The 12969-nt window shown below is 35.7% G+C and overlaps 1 protein-coding gene across 1 annotated transcript in view; it reads left to right on the top strand.

The window, feature by feature from the left end:
• Nucleotides 1-12969, top strand: part of LOC149784332 (mRNA-capping enzyme-like) — a 113270-nt gene that overhangs the window by 82863 nt on the left and 17438 nt on the right. Inside the window, exons 13-14 of the mRNA XM_089932373.1 lie at nt 5219-5383; nt 11285-11356. Of these exons, the coding sequence (XP_089788499.1) occupies nt 5219-5383; nt 11285-11356 (237 nt within the window). The remainder of the gene's footprint in view (nt 1-5218; nt 5384-11284; nt 11357-12969) is intronic.

Below are 12969 nucleotides of genomic sequence, written 5' to 3'. Positions count from 1 at the left end.
CAGGAGAAACAAGGAAATCCTCACAAAATGGTCTATGCGCTAATACATAGCAGAGTCCCTATTCATATTGTTGGGGAGACCATTGGTGAACTTTTTTGACAAGGCTAAACTAAAAGTTTCCCTTTTATGTTTCCCTAGTTGCAAATCAAAGGGCCTAGGCAGTGGATGCCTTCAGGCTGAAGTGGGATCTTTTATTTGCTTACACCATCCGACCATTCAGCATGATTCTACAAAATCAGTATGTCAACTGCTCATACAGTCCCACTGTACCCCATTGGCTATGGTTCAGTGGTCTTCTCAACCCAGTAATAGGTGATAGGCCAGCCCTGGACATTGCATTGGAGGATGGGACCTTCTATCACAGCACAACAACTCAAAGATTCTCCACCTTCATGCTTTGCTCATTTCAGGTGATCTATCTGCCAGGATATGTTTTTGAGCAAGGTTACCAAGCGCATAGTGCAGGCCAGGAGATGCTCAGTGTCCATAGTCTGTGATGCCATGTGGAGAATCTTTGCAATTAGTGCAGTAGGAAATGCATCAATCCTAGCTGGCCTTCTATGAATGCACTGGCTGATTTTCTTCTCTTATAATTGATATCTGCTAGTAAGGAATATTGGAAGCCAAATCCAACATTCTAAAATTTTCAAAAGACCATTGGTTTGAATCTTCATATTTCTGATATTTTGAGGTATATTTAGCTGCAGAGACTGGTATCTTACTAATGCCCATATGGAATCTCTTGTACTTGTTGTGGTCTTTGATAGAACATTATTATGAACATTTGGATGAAGCATATTACAAGAACCTTACCCATTAGTCTGTTTTCTTCCTGTACATAGTGTCTGCAAGATGAAGCAGAAAGCTTCATGCCATTTCTATAGATGAGGTTGCTTTCATTTCAGTGACAATTACAAGTCAGTTTCTTTCCTTTGTCAACCAGCTTCCTTTGGTAGCTTCACTCCTAGTTGACATTCCCAGTCTCAGATTGACTCATATGCCTAGTTATGGCTTTATGATTCTTTGTGGCTGCTTCTAGGGGAAAAAGGAAGGTTGTTTGTAGGTGGATTGATTAAGAGAGTGTACGAGTCTCTTGCTGAGAGGGACTTTTGTTAAGGAAGATTAAAGGCTATGAGGTTCTAACCATTGCTACCTCTTAGGCCTATAAAACTCGTTCATCATTGCAGGATGTGATGAAAGCCTTTTTGCAGTCACAGCTACCTTCTTGTCCATTTATTCTTTGTTGCACCAAAGTGTAAGTATATTATCTAAAGTGCCGATAGTTGTGGCACAAAGAGATACTAACTTACAGTAATGGACATTGCTACTGTAAGAGTATGCCCTTGTTTATACCAGGTTTTTATGCCATCAACTTCCTACTTTACTGGCAAATTCAGTTATGCAATAGCTGCAGGTAACATATTACTGATATTAAAATGTAGATTTGTGGTGGGGGGACAGTAATATTAAATGATGTAATACTTGTCTGTCAGTATTACCATATTCCCTCCTCAAACCCTGCACACAGATGTCCCACAAGTAGCCTGTGTCTGTATAAAGGATATGGCTACTGTGCATGAACGTATGACATGGAGAATAGACATTTTAGTTTTGAATTCTTTTAGAACTTTGCATCTCATGGGAGTATAGGGGTATTTTATAATGCATCCCAGAAAGGTAAGCTACACAGTAGTAGCAAGTATGTATTGCATCAGTAAAATAAGTTTTATCCTTCTGCCAAAAAATGTAGATTTTCTTGTTTGTGTTTCACTGAAATAAACTTGTATGGATCATATCAAGCTCCTATGGAACCCATTACATCAGCATAATTCATGTTTAAGTCTGATTGAACTTTTTGCCATCAGTAGTATGTGAAACATGCAGACTGTACAAATTGTTGATTGTTGCAACCTCCATAGCAAATGCATCTCATTTGCTTCCATTACACATTGTCATTGGTCTGCTGCAGTTTATTGTAGAATTGTTGTTTTGCTGCTGGAAACTATATAGTCAAGTTACCATACAGTTTGAGTCTCAGCATGTTTATATAAAGTTAGAAATCATATGTACAAATGTTGTATGGATCAAATATTGCCTGAAGTTAATCATGTACAGTTGCTACTGTAAGAATAGCAGCAGACAGGTTTTGATTGGTTAGTAGATTCAGTCTGCTAAATCTGATTGGTTTGGTACTGTTACATTATTAAAAGTTGATGATTATGTATCTGGTTGACTGACAGAACTTGCCACATAAATGTTGAATGCTGTTGAGTCCAGACTGGAGCAAAATTGCTTTGAAAGTGTCTCAGTGGCATAGAATTATTGCTAGTAAATCTTAAGTTCTGTTACTTTTTACAGTGATGATATTATCGATAATATAAATAAATAGGAATTCTTTATTTATGGAATAATAGTAAAAGAGATTATTGCACAGTAAAACCTGCTTTGAGTGACCTCTATTATGAGTGAGCTCCTGTCATTTACGATCAAAATCATAATGCATGGATTGATTTTAGTATATAAATGCACTGTCATGAGTGACCATCTGATGAGTGCAACCAATGACCATGATGTCTTAGCAAAATATGCATTTTTACATTGCTATGAACAACCGCATTTGTGTAAAGTGCTCTCCATTACGGATCACTGCCATCTCACCTCTGTCTGTGTGGCTTCGAGTCTTGGATTAGGCTAATGTGGGTATGTGTGAAAGCTTGCCAGTGGCTTCTTGTGGGTCGGTGCTTCTTTCTGGGGTTTTCCCGGGTTCTTTCTCCACCATTAATACTGGCTGCCATGTATAGCTTATCGTGTGCTGAAAAATGGTGTTAAACCCTACAACAACAACAACAACAACCACATTGCCAAAACATAAACAACAATGACCATGATGTCTTAGCAAAATATGCATTTTTACAATGCTAGGAACAATCACATTGCCAAAACAGATAAACAACAATGACCATGATGTCTTAGCAAAATATGCATTTTTACAATGCTATGAACAACCACATTGCCAAAACAGATAAACAACAATGACCACGATGTCTTAGCAATGTATGCATTTTTACATTGCTATAATAACCACATTGCCAAAACAGATAAACAACAATGACCACGATGTCTTAGCAATGTATGCATTTTTACAATGCTAGGAACAATCACATTGCCAAAACAGATAAACAACAATGACCACGATGTCTTAGCAAAACATGCATTTTTACAATGCTATGAACAACCACATTGCCAAAACAGATAAGAATTCTTTATTTCAGACTACAAAGTCCTTACCTCTAAATTAAAATATAGATATAAAGTAAAAACATTGTAAACATAAAACAACATATATATCATACATACAAGTATACAGATATATCTACAACAATTAACTGTGCCCTGCATTGTGAAGAATGAAATTAAATGGCACATTTGAAGAGTAATTTGTTCTATCTACTAATAATATGAAAATTTAAATGAATGTCATAGTTCCAAAGAGATTTCAGTGTACAGTTCTTACTATTAAATATTCTTGTCATCATTGAGAATACATACAAAACTGAATACATTATAATTTACAAACATGTTGGAGGCACTGTTCCACCCAGGAAGACCTAATAGAAAATGAAGACTATTATTATAACCAATAACTAGTTTCCTTTTCATACATTCACTAAAGTTTGTCAGGGGCCCTTAGTGGCCGAGTGGTCTAAAGCGCTCTCCGTTACAGATCAATGCCATCTCACCTCAGTCTGCGTGGGTTCGTGTCTCGGATTTGGCCAATGTAGGTATGTGAGAAAGCTTCCAGTAGCTTCTCGTGGGTCGGTGGTTCTTTCTGGGGATTTCCCAGGTTCTTCCTCCACCATTAATACTGGCCGCCATGTATAGCCTAACGTGTGCTGAAAAATGGCATTAAACCCTACAACAACAACAACTAAAGTTTATCCACAGGGGTGAACAATACATAGTGCAGCAATAATAGCTAGATAATCTAATTTTGATATTCAATGAACAATTCTTAAATTTACGTAGAAGCATGTTTGTTCAAGTACACAAAAATTGGTAATGCCTCATCACTATGCTATGAACAACTACTTTGCCAAAACAGAGATGAACAACCACTTTGCCAAAACAGAGATGAACAACCACATTGCCAAAAACAGAGATAAACAACCACTGTGCCAAAACAGATGAACAATCACATTGCCAAAACAGAGATAAACAACCACATTGCCAAAACAGAGATAAACAACCACTGTGCCAAAACAGATGAACAATCACATTGCCAAAACAGATAAACAACCACTGTGCCAAAACAGAGATAAACAACCACTGTGCCAAAACAGATGAACAACCACTTTGCCAAAACAGAGATGAACAACCACATTGCCAAAACAGAGATAAACAACCACTTTGCCAAAACAGAGATGAACAACCACATTGCCAAAACAGATAAACAATCACTGTGCCAAACCAGATGAACAACCACATTGCCAAAACAGATAAACAACAATGATCTTTATGTAATCCTTTGCAGCTATTACTGCATAGAGTGTTCTAAAAAACAAAAACTAGACTGGGTACTGATTCTGAAATTTTATAGGTCATGTGTATAGTGTCTTATATTATAGATTGTAAGCCAGACTAAAGTGCATGTAGATTGTTCCAGCACTATGAACAGTCATATCGTGAGAACTGAGACAAACACTACTGACCTGTATTTAATCTTTTGTTATGAGTGCTTGTAAAGTGAAGACTGTTCTGATAAAAAAAACAAAGAACAAAAAAAAATTGAAATGGAGTCTGGCTACTAGCTTGCATATTTTCAGGTCAAGCATTTAATGTTAGCTGTTATTGACTGTAAACCGGGCTAAAGTACATATCTCACATTGTAGTGCCAATGTCAAGGTAGTGTTCATGTACACTGCTTGTTTTTGGAGTTAATCCATATTGCTTGGGGTGAATTTGGTACTTGTCTGTTACACCAGCAACTGAGAATGCTTTCTCGAACTTGACTGATACTGTTAAAGTGTTTTATTGTTTCTTGCTTATTTTCATTGTTACTGTAATTAACAAACACCAAGTCATGTATTCAAGTTGTTCAACCAATTGCAAACAACGTCATCAATCTCTTCACACAGCTTACTCTAAATTGCTTGTCTTTTTTAAAAACTTATTCAGACATTTTCAAATTATCATTTCCTCACAAAATTTCAAATTGCAGAGTCAAGAGGTAGGGAAAACCAACTTTGATCTGCGGATGTTCTGCATTGGGAAGGAATTGATTGGTCCCCGTCATGAGAAAATCAAGCAAGGTCAGATAGACAAGACCAAGGAACCATTTAGTGTGAGAGCTAAGCACTTTTGGGATGTGTCCTGTGCTAGAAAGGTACTGTTTGAAAACTTACTGCCTGGAATATAATTCTGTATTCAAGGAAACTATGAATGAAGATAAATTGCATATTGAAATTGCAGTTAAGTTTAATCTTTATTTGTTTACATCATATTTATGGTATGTTCTAACAGTATAATGTCAGTGAATCAGATGCTTTGAAATGGTGGAAAAATTTGAGTATCCCAAAACATTGTAAGTTGTTGTTATTGTTGTAGGGTTTAACGAAATTTTTCAGCACACGATGGGCCAGTATTAATGGTGAAGGAAGAACCTGGAAAAGAACCACCGACCCACAAGAAGCTACTGGTAAGCTTTCTCATATTCCCACATTAGCTGAATCCAAGACTCAAACCCATACAGACAGAGGTGAGATGGCAGTTTTCCGTAACGGAGAGTGCTTTAGACCACTCAGCCACTTGGGGCCGCTAACAAAACATTGTAAGATGCAACCATTTCAGATTTTGTTAAATTATTACTCTGGGGGGAGGGGTAAATTCCACATTCTGTAAAAAAAAATAAACCCAGCCAAAAAACCGGAGATCTCACAGCATACATTACTCAGGCCAGATGTCAGAATAAACAGATTATGATATTAAAATACGCTGTTAAGATGGTTTGTCAATCTGAACAAATTTTGTTTACCTAACAAAAGATAAATTCCAGTGCATTTTATATCACATTTGTAGCTTCCTTTCATGATGCCTATACAAGTTTAAACAATCAATTATGTCGGGGGGGAAAAAAAATCAGCAGATGGTATATTTTGTCGCTAGTAAGGAATATCATTATCAATTTGTGACATTGGCAGAGCCAAATGTGATCCCTGAATAAACTTTTCACACATTATAATTTGTACTTTTAGAAGATAAACATTTTTTCATGTATGAGAAAAATACATATATATGAAATTAAAGGAACCATGCAATGATCTTCTTTTGCTAGAATTCCTGCATGATCTTACATTTTAAGATTATAATAATCTTAGGTAAACATGTTTGCTTGGATGTGAGTTTAGGACAGTGGTTTTTTCCTTGGAAATTGATAAATTGACTGATCTTGTTTACAGCTTGGAATGTTCTAAAAATGAATGTTTGACCCTTTATAATAAGGTTGTTTACTTCTGAATTATTATTTTAGTCTTATTATACTTCAGCTGTGTTCAGATTTAATTTGAGCAGAATCGTTTATTTTATTCATTGGAATAATAAAGTGTTCTTTAATACTTTCTGACTAAAATCACTATATTAGGATTATTGTGATTTCTTTTAGGGACATATTGGATTATATCATTGTGATACATCAAGACTGTTAGCACATTAACACTTTTCCAGGCTTTTGATACATCAGCACATTCAGGATTGGAATTTATTTGGAACAGCACTGGAATTCATTCAGAATACTCTATACTTGTGGACTTGCGATAGAACATTTAAGGCTATTATTGGAATTTAATTCACATTACCTTTAAGTTCTTTTTAAATTTTCACTTTGTGTTCTAAGTAAATAAATTGTTGAATTTTACTAAACTTTTCACATTTTTTGTTTACTTAGTTTAAGACCAATTGAGTCATAACAATTAATATTCTACCATGTAGTTCCTGCTACATTCTAGTCAGATGAAGTCCAAAACAAACTCTCATTTTTCGGACAGTTATAATATCTGATGCTACCATATACGGGTTTAAAGTCTTTTATGAAAACACAAACATGACACCATTCTTTCAGCTGTACTTTTCCTTGCCGTGTTGCTGATTTCATAGTCATTTCTAAAACCTCTTTTTGCAACAGAATGTACCATATGTGCAGATATGCCTTTGTTGACAAATTTATAATGCAAAAGTCATACTTCTTCCTTGTTTCTCTGATTGAGGTTTTGTATTGATTTTTTAAACTGTCAACAATTCCATTAAAATGTTTCAGTTCATTTTTTGTTGGTTTTAGACTTGACAGTTTTCATCTTGTGCAAATTGGAAATGGTTCTACTATTTCTTTGAACGTCTCTTTTTATGTGCTATTGTTACAGTTCTGTTTTAAACTATGTAACATAAAGAAGTGAAACCAGCAATTTAAGCAAAATTAAAAACAGAAACACAGCATTGTGAATAATCCTAAATGTCCTATCACAAGTCAAAACATAGAACATTCCGAATGGATTCCAATTTTCTTGAATATGCTTATGTACCAAGTCTTGAATGTGCTGATGTGCTATTAATATAATCCAGAATGTCTCCTCAATAATCCCAAAGTAGTGTTTAGTCCAAAAATTCAATGAGCACTTTGTAATGCCAATGAATAATTTAAGTAAATAATTCCTCTCAAATTATAACTGAATACAACTCTAATCATTGATTCCCCAGACTTGTATTAAAACAGGAATGAAGACTTTGTCTACAAAAACTTCTTTATATACATCCTTAATTGACCTTTGTCACATTAGCATTTTCAGGAAACTAACAGAAAATTCCAAAATGTTATGAACAAGCTCGCTTCCAGAACATACCAGACTCATGAACAAGATTACCATAATGACTGTAAATCTTGGAACACCATTTGGACACCCTAAATTATTTTGAAAAGTAATATTTTTTAATAATTTAATTGGTTAAATGTAGTTTAAGTAATGCATAGTGCATCCTTCTCTGGCACCTTGCTGGGCCCCTCTTTGTCTACTATGGTTCTCTGCCCAGACATGATGTCATTGCAGCCAATATATGTTAATAAGCTAGTAAATAAATTTGGATACGTTGTCATGTTGAACCAATCAGATGACTGAGTTGAAGCATGTGATCAAACATTCTCATTTAGGCGTCATTCATATAACTGATAGACCTGTAGAGATGCATTCCTTTCAGTGAAGATGCTGCATTTAATTTTTAACATTATTTGCAGAAAGAACCACTCGCCTCCCCTCCTTCCACCATGCTGTTCATTTGGGACATTTCTTGCATAGCGTACCGTTCCAGCTCTGATCTAGAGGCCCTTTATCAAATTGGCTAATGTTATTGCCATTACCAAGTTTCATGCATTTACACCTTTGCTTTTGACCCACTATTTGTGTCAATACTTAAATGTACTCAGCTATTATGCCCATATACTTCATATCCGCTTCCTACGGTGCATGTATGGAGTATCGGCTGATGTTTGTTATCATAGCAATGCTCAGGATCAGACTTATTGAGTTTCGGTTATCAGTGTCTCTATATACCTCGTATCAGCCCCTTGTGACTCCACATACAGGTGTCGGACACTCTTCACAACCCTACAAACTCCCCCAAGCCTCTCTTTCTGAGGTATTCCTATAGAAACAATTCAGAGCTCAGCTGGTGTTGTGTGCTGTTACATGATTTGCCCCCATTATGCCAAAGATTATTTATATTTACAATAAAGTTTATACTGAACCTATGTATTGTGTGTTATTTAAAATGACCTATAAATGTTTGGACACAAAATTATAGCAATTATTTCATGTAGTAAAAGTCTTGGGATACCAAAAGTGTTTCTACTTATCGATCGATGTACTTTATTGATCTTAATGACACCTCCCAAATGGCTTCATGGTTATTAAAGTACTGTAATCATAAATTATGATATTCAAATGTTAAAAGTTAATATAAATTTGTTTGAAAAGTCAATAAATTTATTTACTTTTCCTCTGTTCTTATTTCTGCCTAATTCAGATTTATGTGTAATTTGATTGGACATTGACAAGAGTTGAGCATGCATTTGCAGGTTGCTGTAACAGTAAAACCTCTCCCTTTTGACTCTGGTTAATTATGTTTGTTAATGCTACAGTGGATCTCATTGTTCTGGGTCACTTGTTCATGAAAAATAATACTGTTGTCCCAGCAGTGACTGAGTATTTGACAAACACTCCTAGTTTCTTGTGATACAAGATCTCATTAAATGGGAGAACCTAACTTAGATTATGGTGGGTGTTCCCTTGCAGGTTCAGCATCCGGGAATAATGATTGTAATGAAATATTGTGGATAGATGACTTGATAAACCAGATAGGGAAATTACAGTGAAAAAAGTACGGCATTTGCTCATGTTCTCAGATGGCAGGAGTTTCATTTAATCTGTTAAACATGCACATCAGGATCATATCAGATAAACAGTTCTCACAACAAGTGATGGAGAATCATTCAGATGAGAAAGTTTATGAGGGGAAGTGGAGAAGTTTCTCACAGTGGTTCTAGTCAAGACATATTTCTCCACTTAATCTAAATAGCTACGTTTATATTTTATCTCTTTGAAGTGAATAAGGTAGCTCTCATCAAAAGCTACCATTTCACAAGCACTGACACACTGCATCATCACAAAAGAGATGAGATGGGACAAAACAAAGACCTGTCTGATCTGGTGAATTTTTACTTGTCATGTATGAAGGCTTTTGCTTTCTGCTGAAAGTGGAATCTACCATCAGTTCTAATATGGTTGAATAAATAAGGCTCTGTTTGAATGCTCTCATGAGCATCCTGCTCTCATGAGCATCCTTCGTTTACCTCATTAAGGGCCTGTTTCCTATTTTATCCTGACTACAAAAGGCAGTATCAGAAAGTACATGCTTTGTCAGATGACCCAAACTACATGCATGATGTGCCATACTTTCATTGCCAAGAGCAGACTTCTGTGCATGGGCAGTCAGTCTGTGGTGAAACCTCTTTCCAACCTGGCCCCTTGAACTGACAGTTATCTACAGGACCTAGTTAGGACTTTGAAGTGGTATTTTTACAAGAACAAAGCCAGTGAAAGGTCACTATCTCACTGCAGGCTCTATCAGGCTCATTTAGACCTGGTGGGACCTTTTGCTGCAGCACAGGCAACCTTTCTAGGTTGTTTGACACCTCCTCATGGATGTGGCAATGAAACATGCTGGATTTACAGGGAACTTTTTTCCCTCCATCTCTTAAGTCGCATCTCAGCCTATGGAGTCAGTACTCGGCATGGTATTTCAGTTTGGAATCTGCCTTGCATACCTTAAGAAATCAGATATGGTCTCTCTGGAGTAAGGAAATGTAACATCCTCTACCTGTTACCGATTCTCCTAAGGTATTATCATTGGATAACATGTTTGAAATTTTTAAAAATCGTTTTTGGAGTAAAAAGTTTCTTCATTAATAATTTTTTGATCATAATACATACCTGCCATATTCCCAGACAGTGTTGAGTTTTTTTGAGACTCAAAAAGTGTGTTTTGATTCAAGTTCCAAGGGCAGTCACTGCATGTGACAATGTCATTCAGTTGATAATAAGCTAACTTTTCATATAAGCCTTTAGAAAATTGTGTAAGAAGCATACACTATTGAATGACTTATTTGAATCATTTAATTAAGGGAAATTTCATGACTAGACTTGTGTGGAAGAAATATCAGTAAGATATAATAATCATAGCTCTTTAAAATGTGTGTCACATGCATCTCAGATCAGATTTTTGCAAAAAAACATGGTTTAAAAAAACAACACTTTATGGTACAATTTTATCCCCACCTCATAAAGGGTATAAATCAAGGATTCACTCTTCCCTGTTGCCATCTTTGCATTCTACATGTTATTCTGTAACTACTGTAACATATAATTACACCTATGGACATCAAACTTGCACTGTGGATTCATCCTTGGATGGACATGTGTTGCTGACTAAACCTTTGTTGTCGTGACCAACCTGCAAGATTTATTTTAAATTTTATTAAAATTGTGAATTGGCTCTAATTCCAACATATATTTACCTATTTACATTCAGCTTATTTGTGCCATGTCCATGTAATGTTTCTTTGGACATAAATCATTCTGTATAACAGCTCTGACAGTTCCAAACTATGTAGAATGTTATTACCTGTCATGACATAAGTACAGACAATAGACTTCTTCACATTACATTTACTTTTTTTCCCCAGATTCTAGATGGTGATTTTGCCAATCAAGTAAGCCATGAAGTAGACGGTCTCATATTTCAACCAGTGCCTGATGTAAGAGTCTCCAACTGTTATCATATCTAACGATCCCATTACTCTATGTTAAACAGGCAGATTTCTTATAGGTTAAGAATTAAAATTAATCTTTATCTTCAGTAATTTGGCGTGAGTTATACAGAGATGCCCATCATCCCAAATTTGGCATGAATGTCCTGAGTTGCCAAGCCTGTTAATGAATCACACCACCATATGCATAAATCATGATTTTTAGTTAAAATAATAAACCAAAAGAATAATTGGGTGGAAGTTGAAGCCATGTGTGAGTATTTTCGGTCCTTTCAATTCTTTTCTGGTATTTTGTAATATATTATCAGTTTCTGGCATTCAACTGGAGTCTTTTCTGTCCTTTCCTGTATTCATGGTAATTTATGACATAAGACCAGTTTCTGACATATAACGTGCCATTATGGTGGCGCTTTACAGTTTAGTATTTTGTCTAGGGTTCGAATTTTTAAAAAATAAGAATTTCCCCATGTTTCCTCACTGGTTATACTGGCTATTTAAAAAAGACCTTGCATATCTTAGGTATTGTTCAAAGAAGCTATAATTACCTTTATTTTTTTCGTATAATTGATGGGTGTAATATGGGTTATAGAGTATACAGTTTGGCCCTAAACCTCTCAAAAAATGCTAGCTCTACTTGGTAACGACTCCGATGGCCTAATGGTTAGAGCATCCAGCTCAGATGCAGGAGGTTGTGGATTTGAACACCAGCCAAGTCATACCAAAGACTTATTAAAAAATGGTATTACAGCTCCTTGCTAAGCGCTCAGCATTAAGAGGTGAGTGTTAATACTTGTCAGCCCAGTATCAAGATAATTTGACTGGGTGGGACATCATGCTGAATGTCTGTGGCATGATGCCCCAGTGCTAGACATCAGTATAAACTACCACACTGCAGACATCATAGCAATATGACTGACAAATTGTTAAAGCTATGTTAAAAATCCAAATCACAAACAAGCAGTTCCTTTTGATCATTTTCAGAGCCTGTATCTTTTTTTTACATTTTATATATTTGATACTTCATTCATTGTATTTTCAAAGCTGGTATTGTCTAACCTGGCAAAATTCATTTTTCCTGTTTTAATAACTGTCAAAGATAGTGTACCTTAGACTATTTCAGACTAATTTTTGAGCACAAGGGAGCAGTCATTTTTGTTAGTTATGTACTTAGACCATGTACAATTTCCACAAGTACAGTATGAAAAGAAATGTCAGCCAGGGTATATCAAAGTATGCCAACATTCTCTCCACTGTGCATGTTTCAAATGCAAACAACTTCACCTGACATACATCATTCACTCAAAAGTACATAATTGGTGAGTGCCCCCGATAATCAGAACATTTTGTTTGGTTCCTTCTCTGTCTTTTCTGGTAATTTGTATCATATAATCAGTTTTGTGCCATTAGTTGGAATGCTCAATTTCAATTGATTGTGTTTTCCTCATGATGTACTCTGGTTTTTATTTCAAATTAGATTTTTACACTTTTGTCCTAATTTCCCTTGTTGACAATGGGCATCTCTGGTATTATCTTCAAATCTTAGATAAGTTTCCTTGAGAAGACTCTAGTAGCTTTTCCTCACTGTTTATTAGCTCATCTAA

This window comes from Sinohyriopsis cumingii, chromosome 14, assembly GCF_028554795.1.
Source record: "Sinohyriopsis cumingii isolate HCF-2022 chromosome 14, ASM2855479v2, whole genome shotgun sequence".
In the NCBI taxonomy this organism is placed as follows: domain Eukaryota; kingdom Metazoa; phylum Mollusca; class Bivalvia; order Unionida; family Unionidae; genus Sinohyriopsis; species Sinohyriopsis cumingii.
Note: the sequence above shows the minus strand (reverse complement) of the source record. Positions and strands in the feature narration are given on the sequence as shown.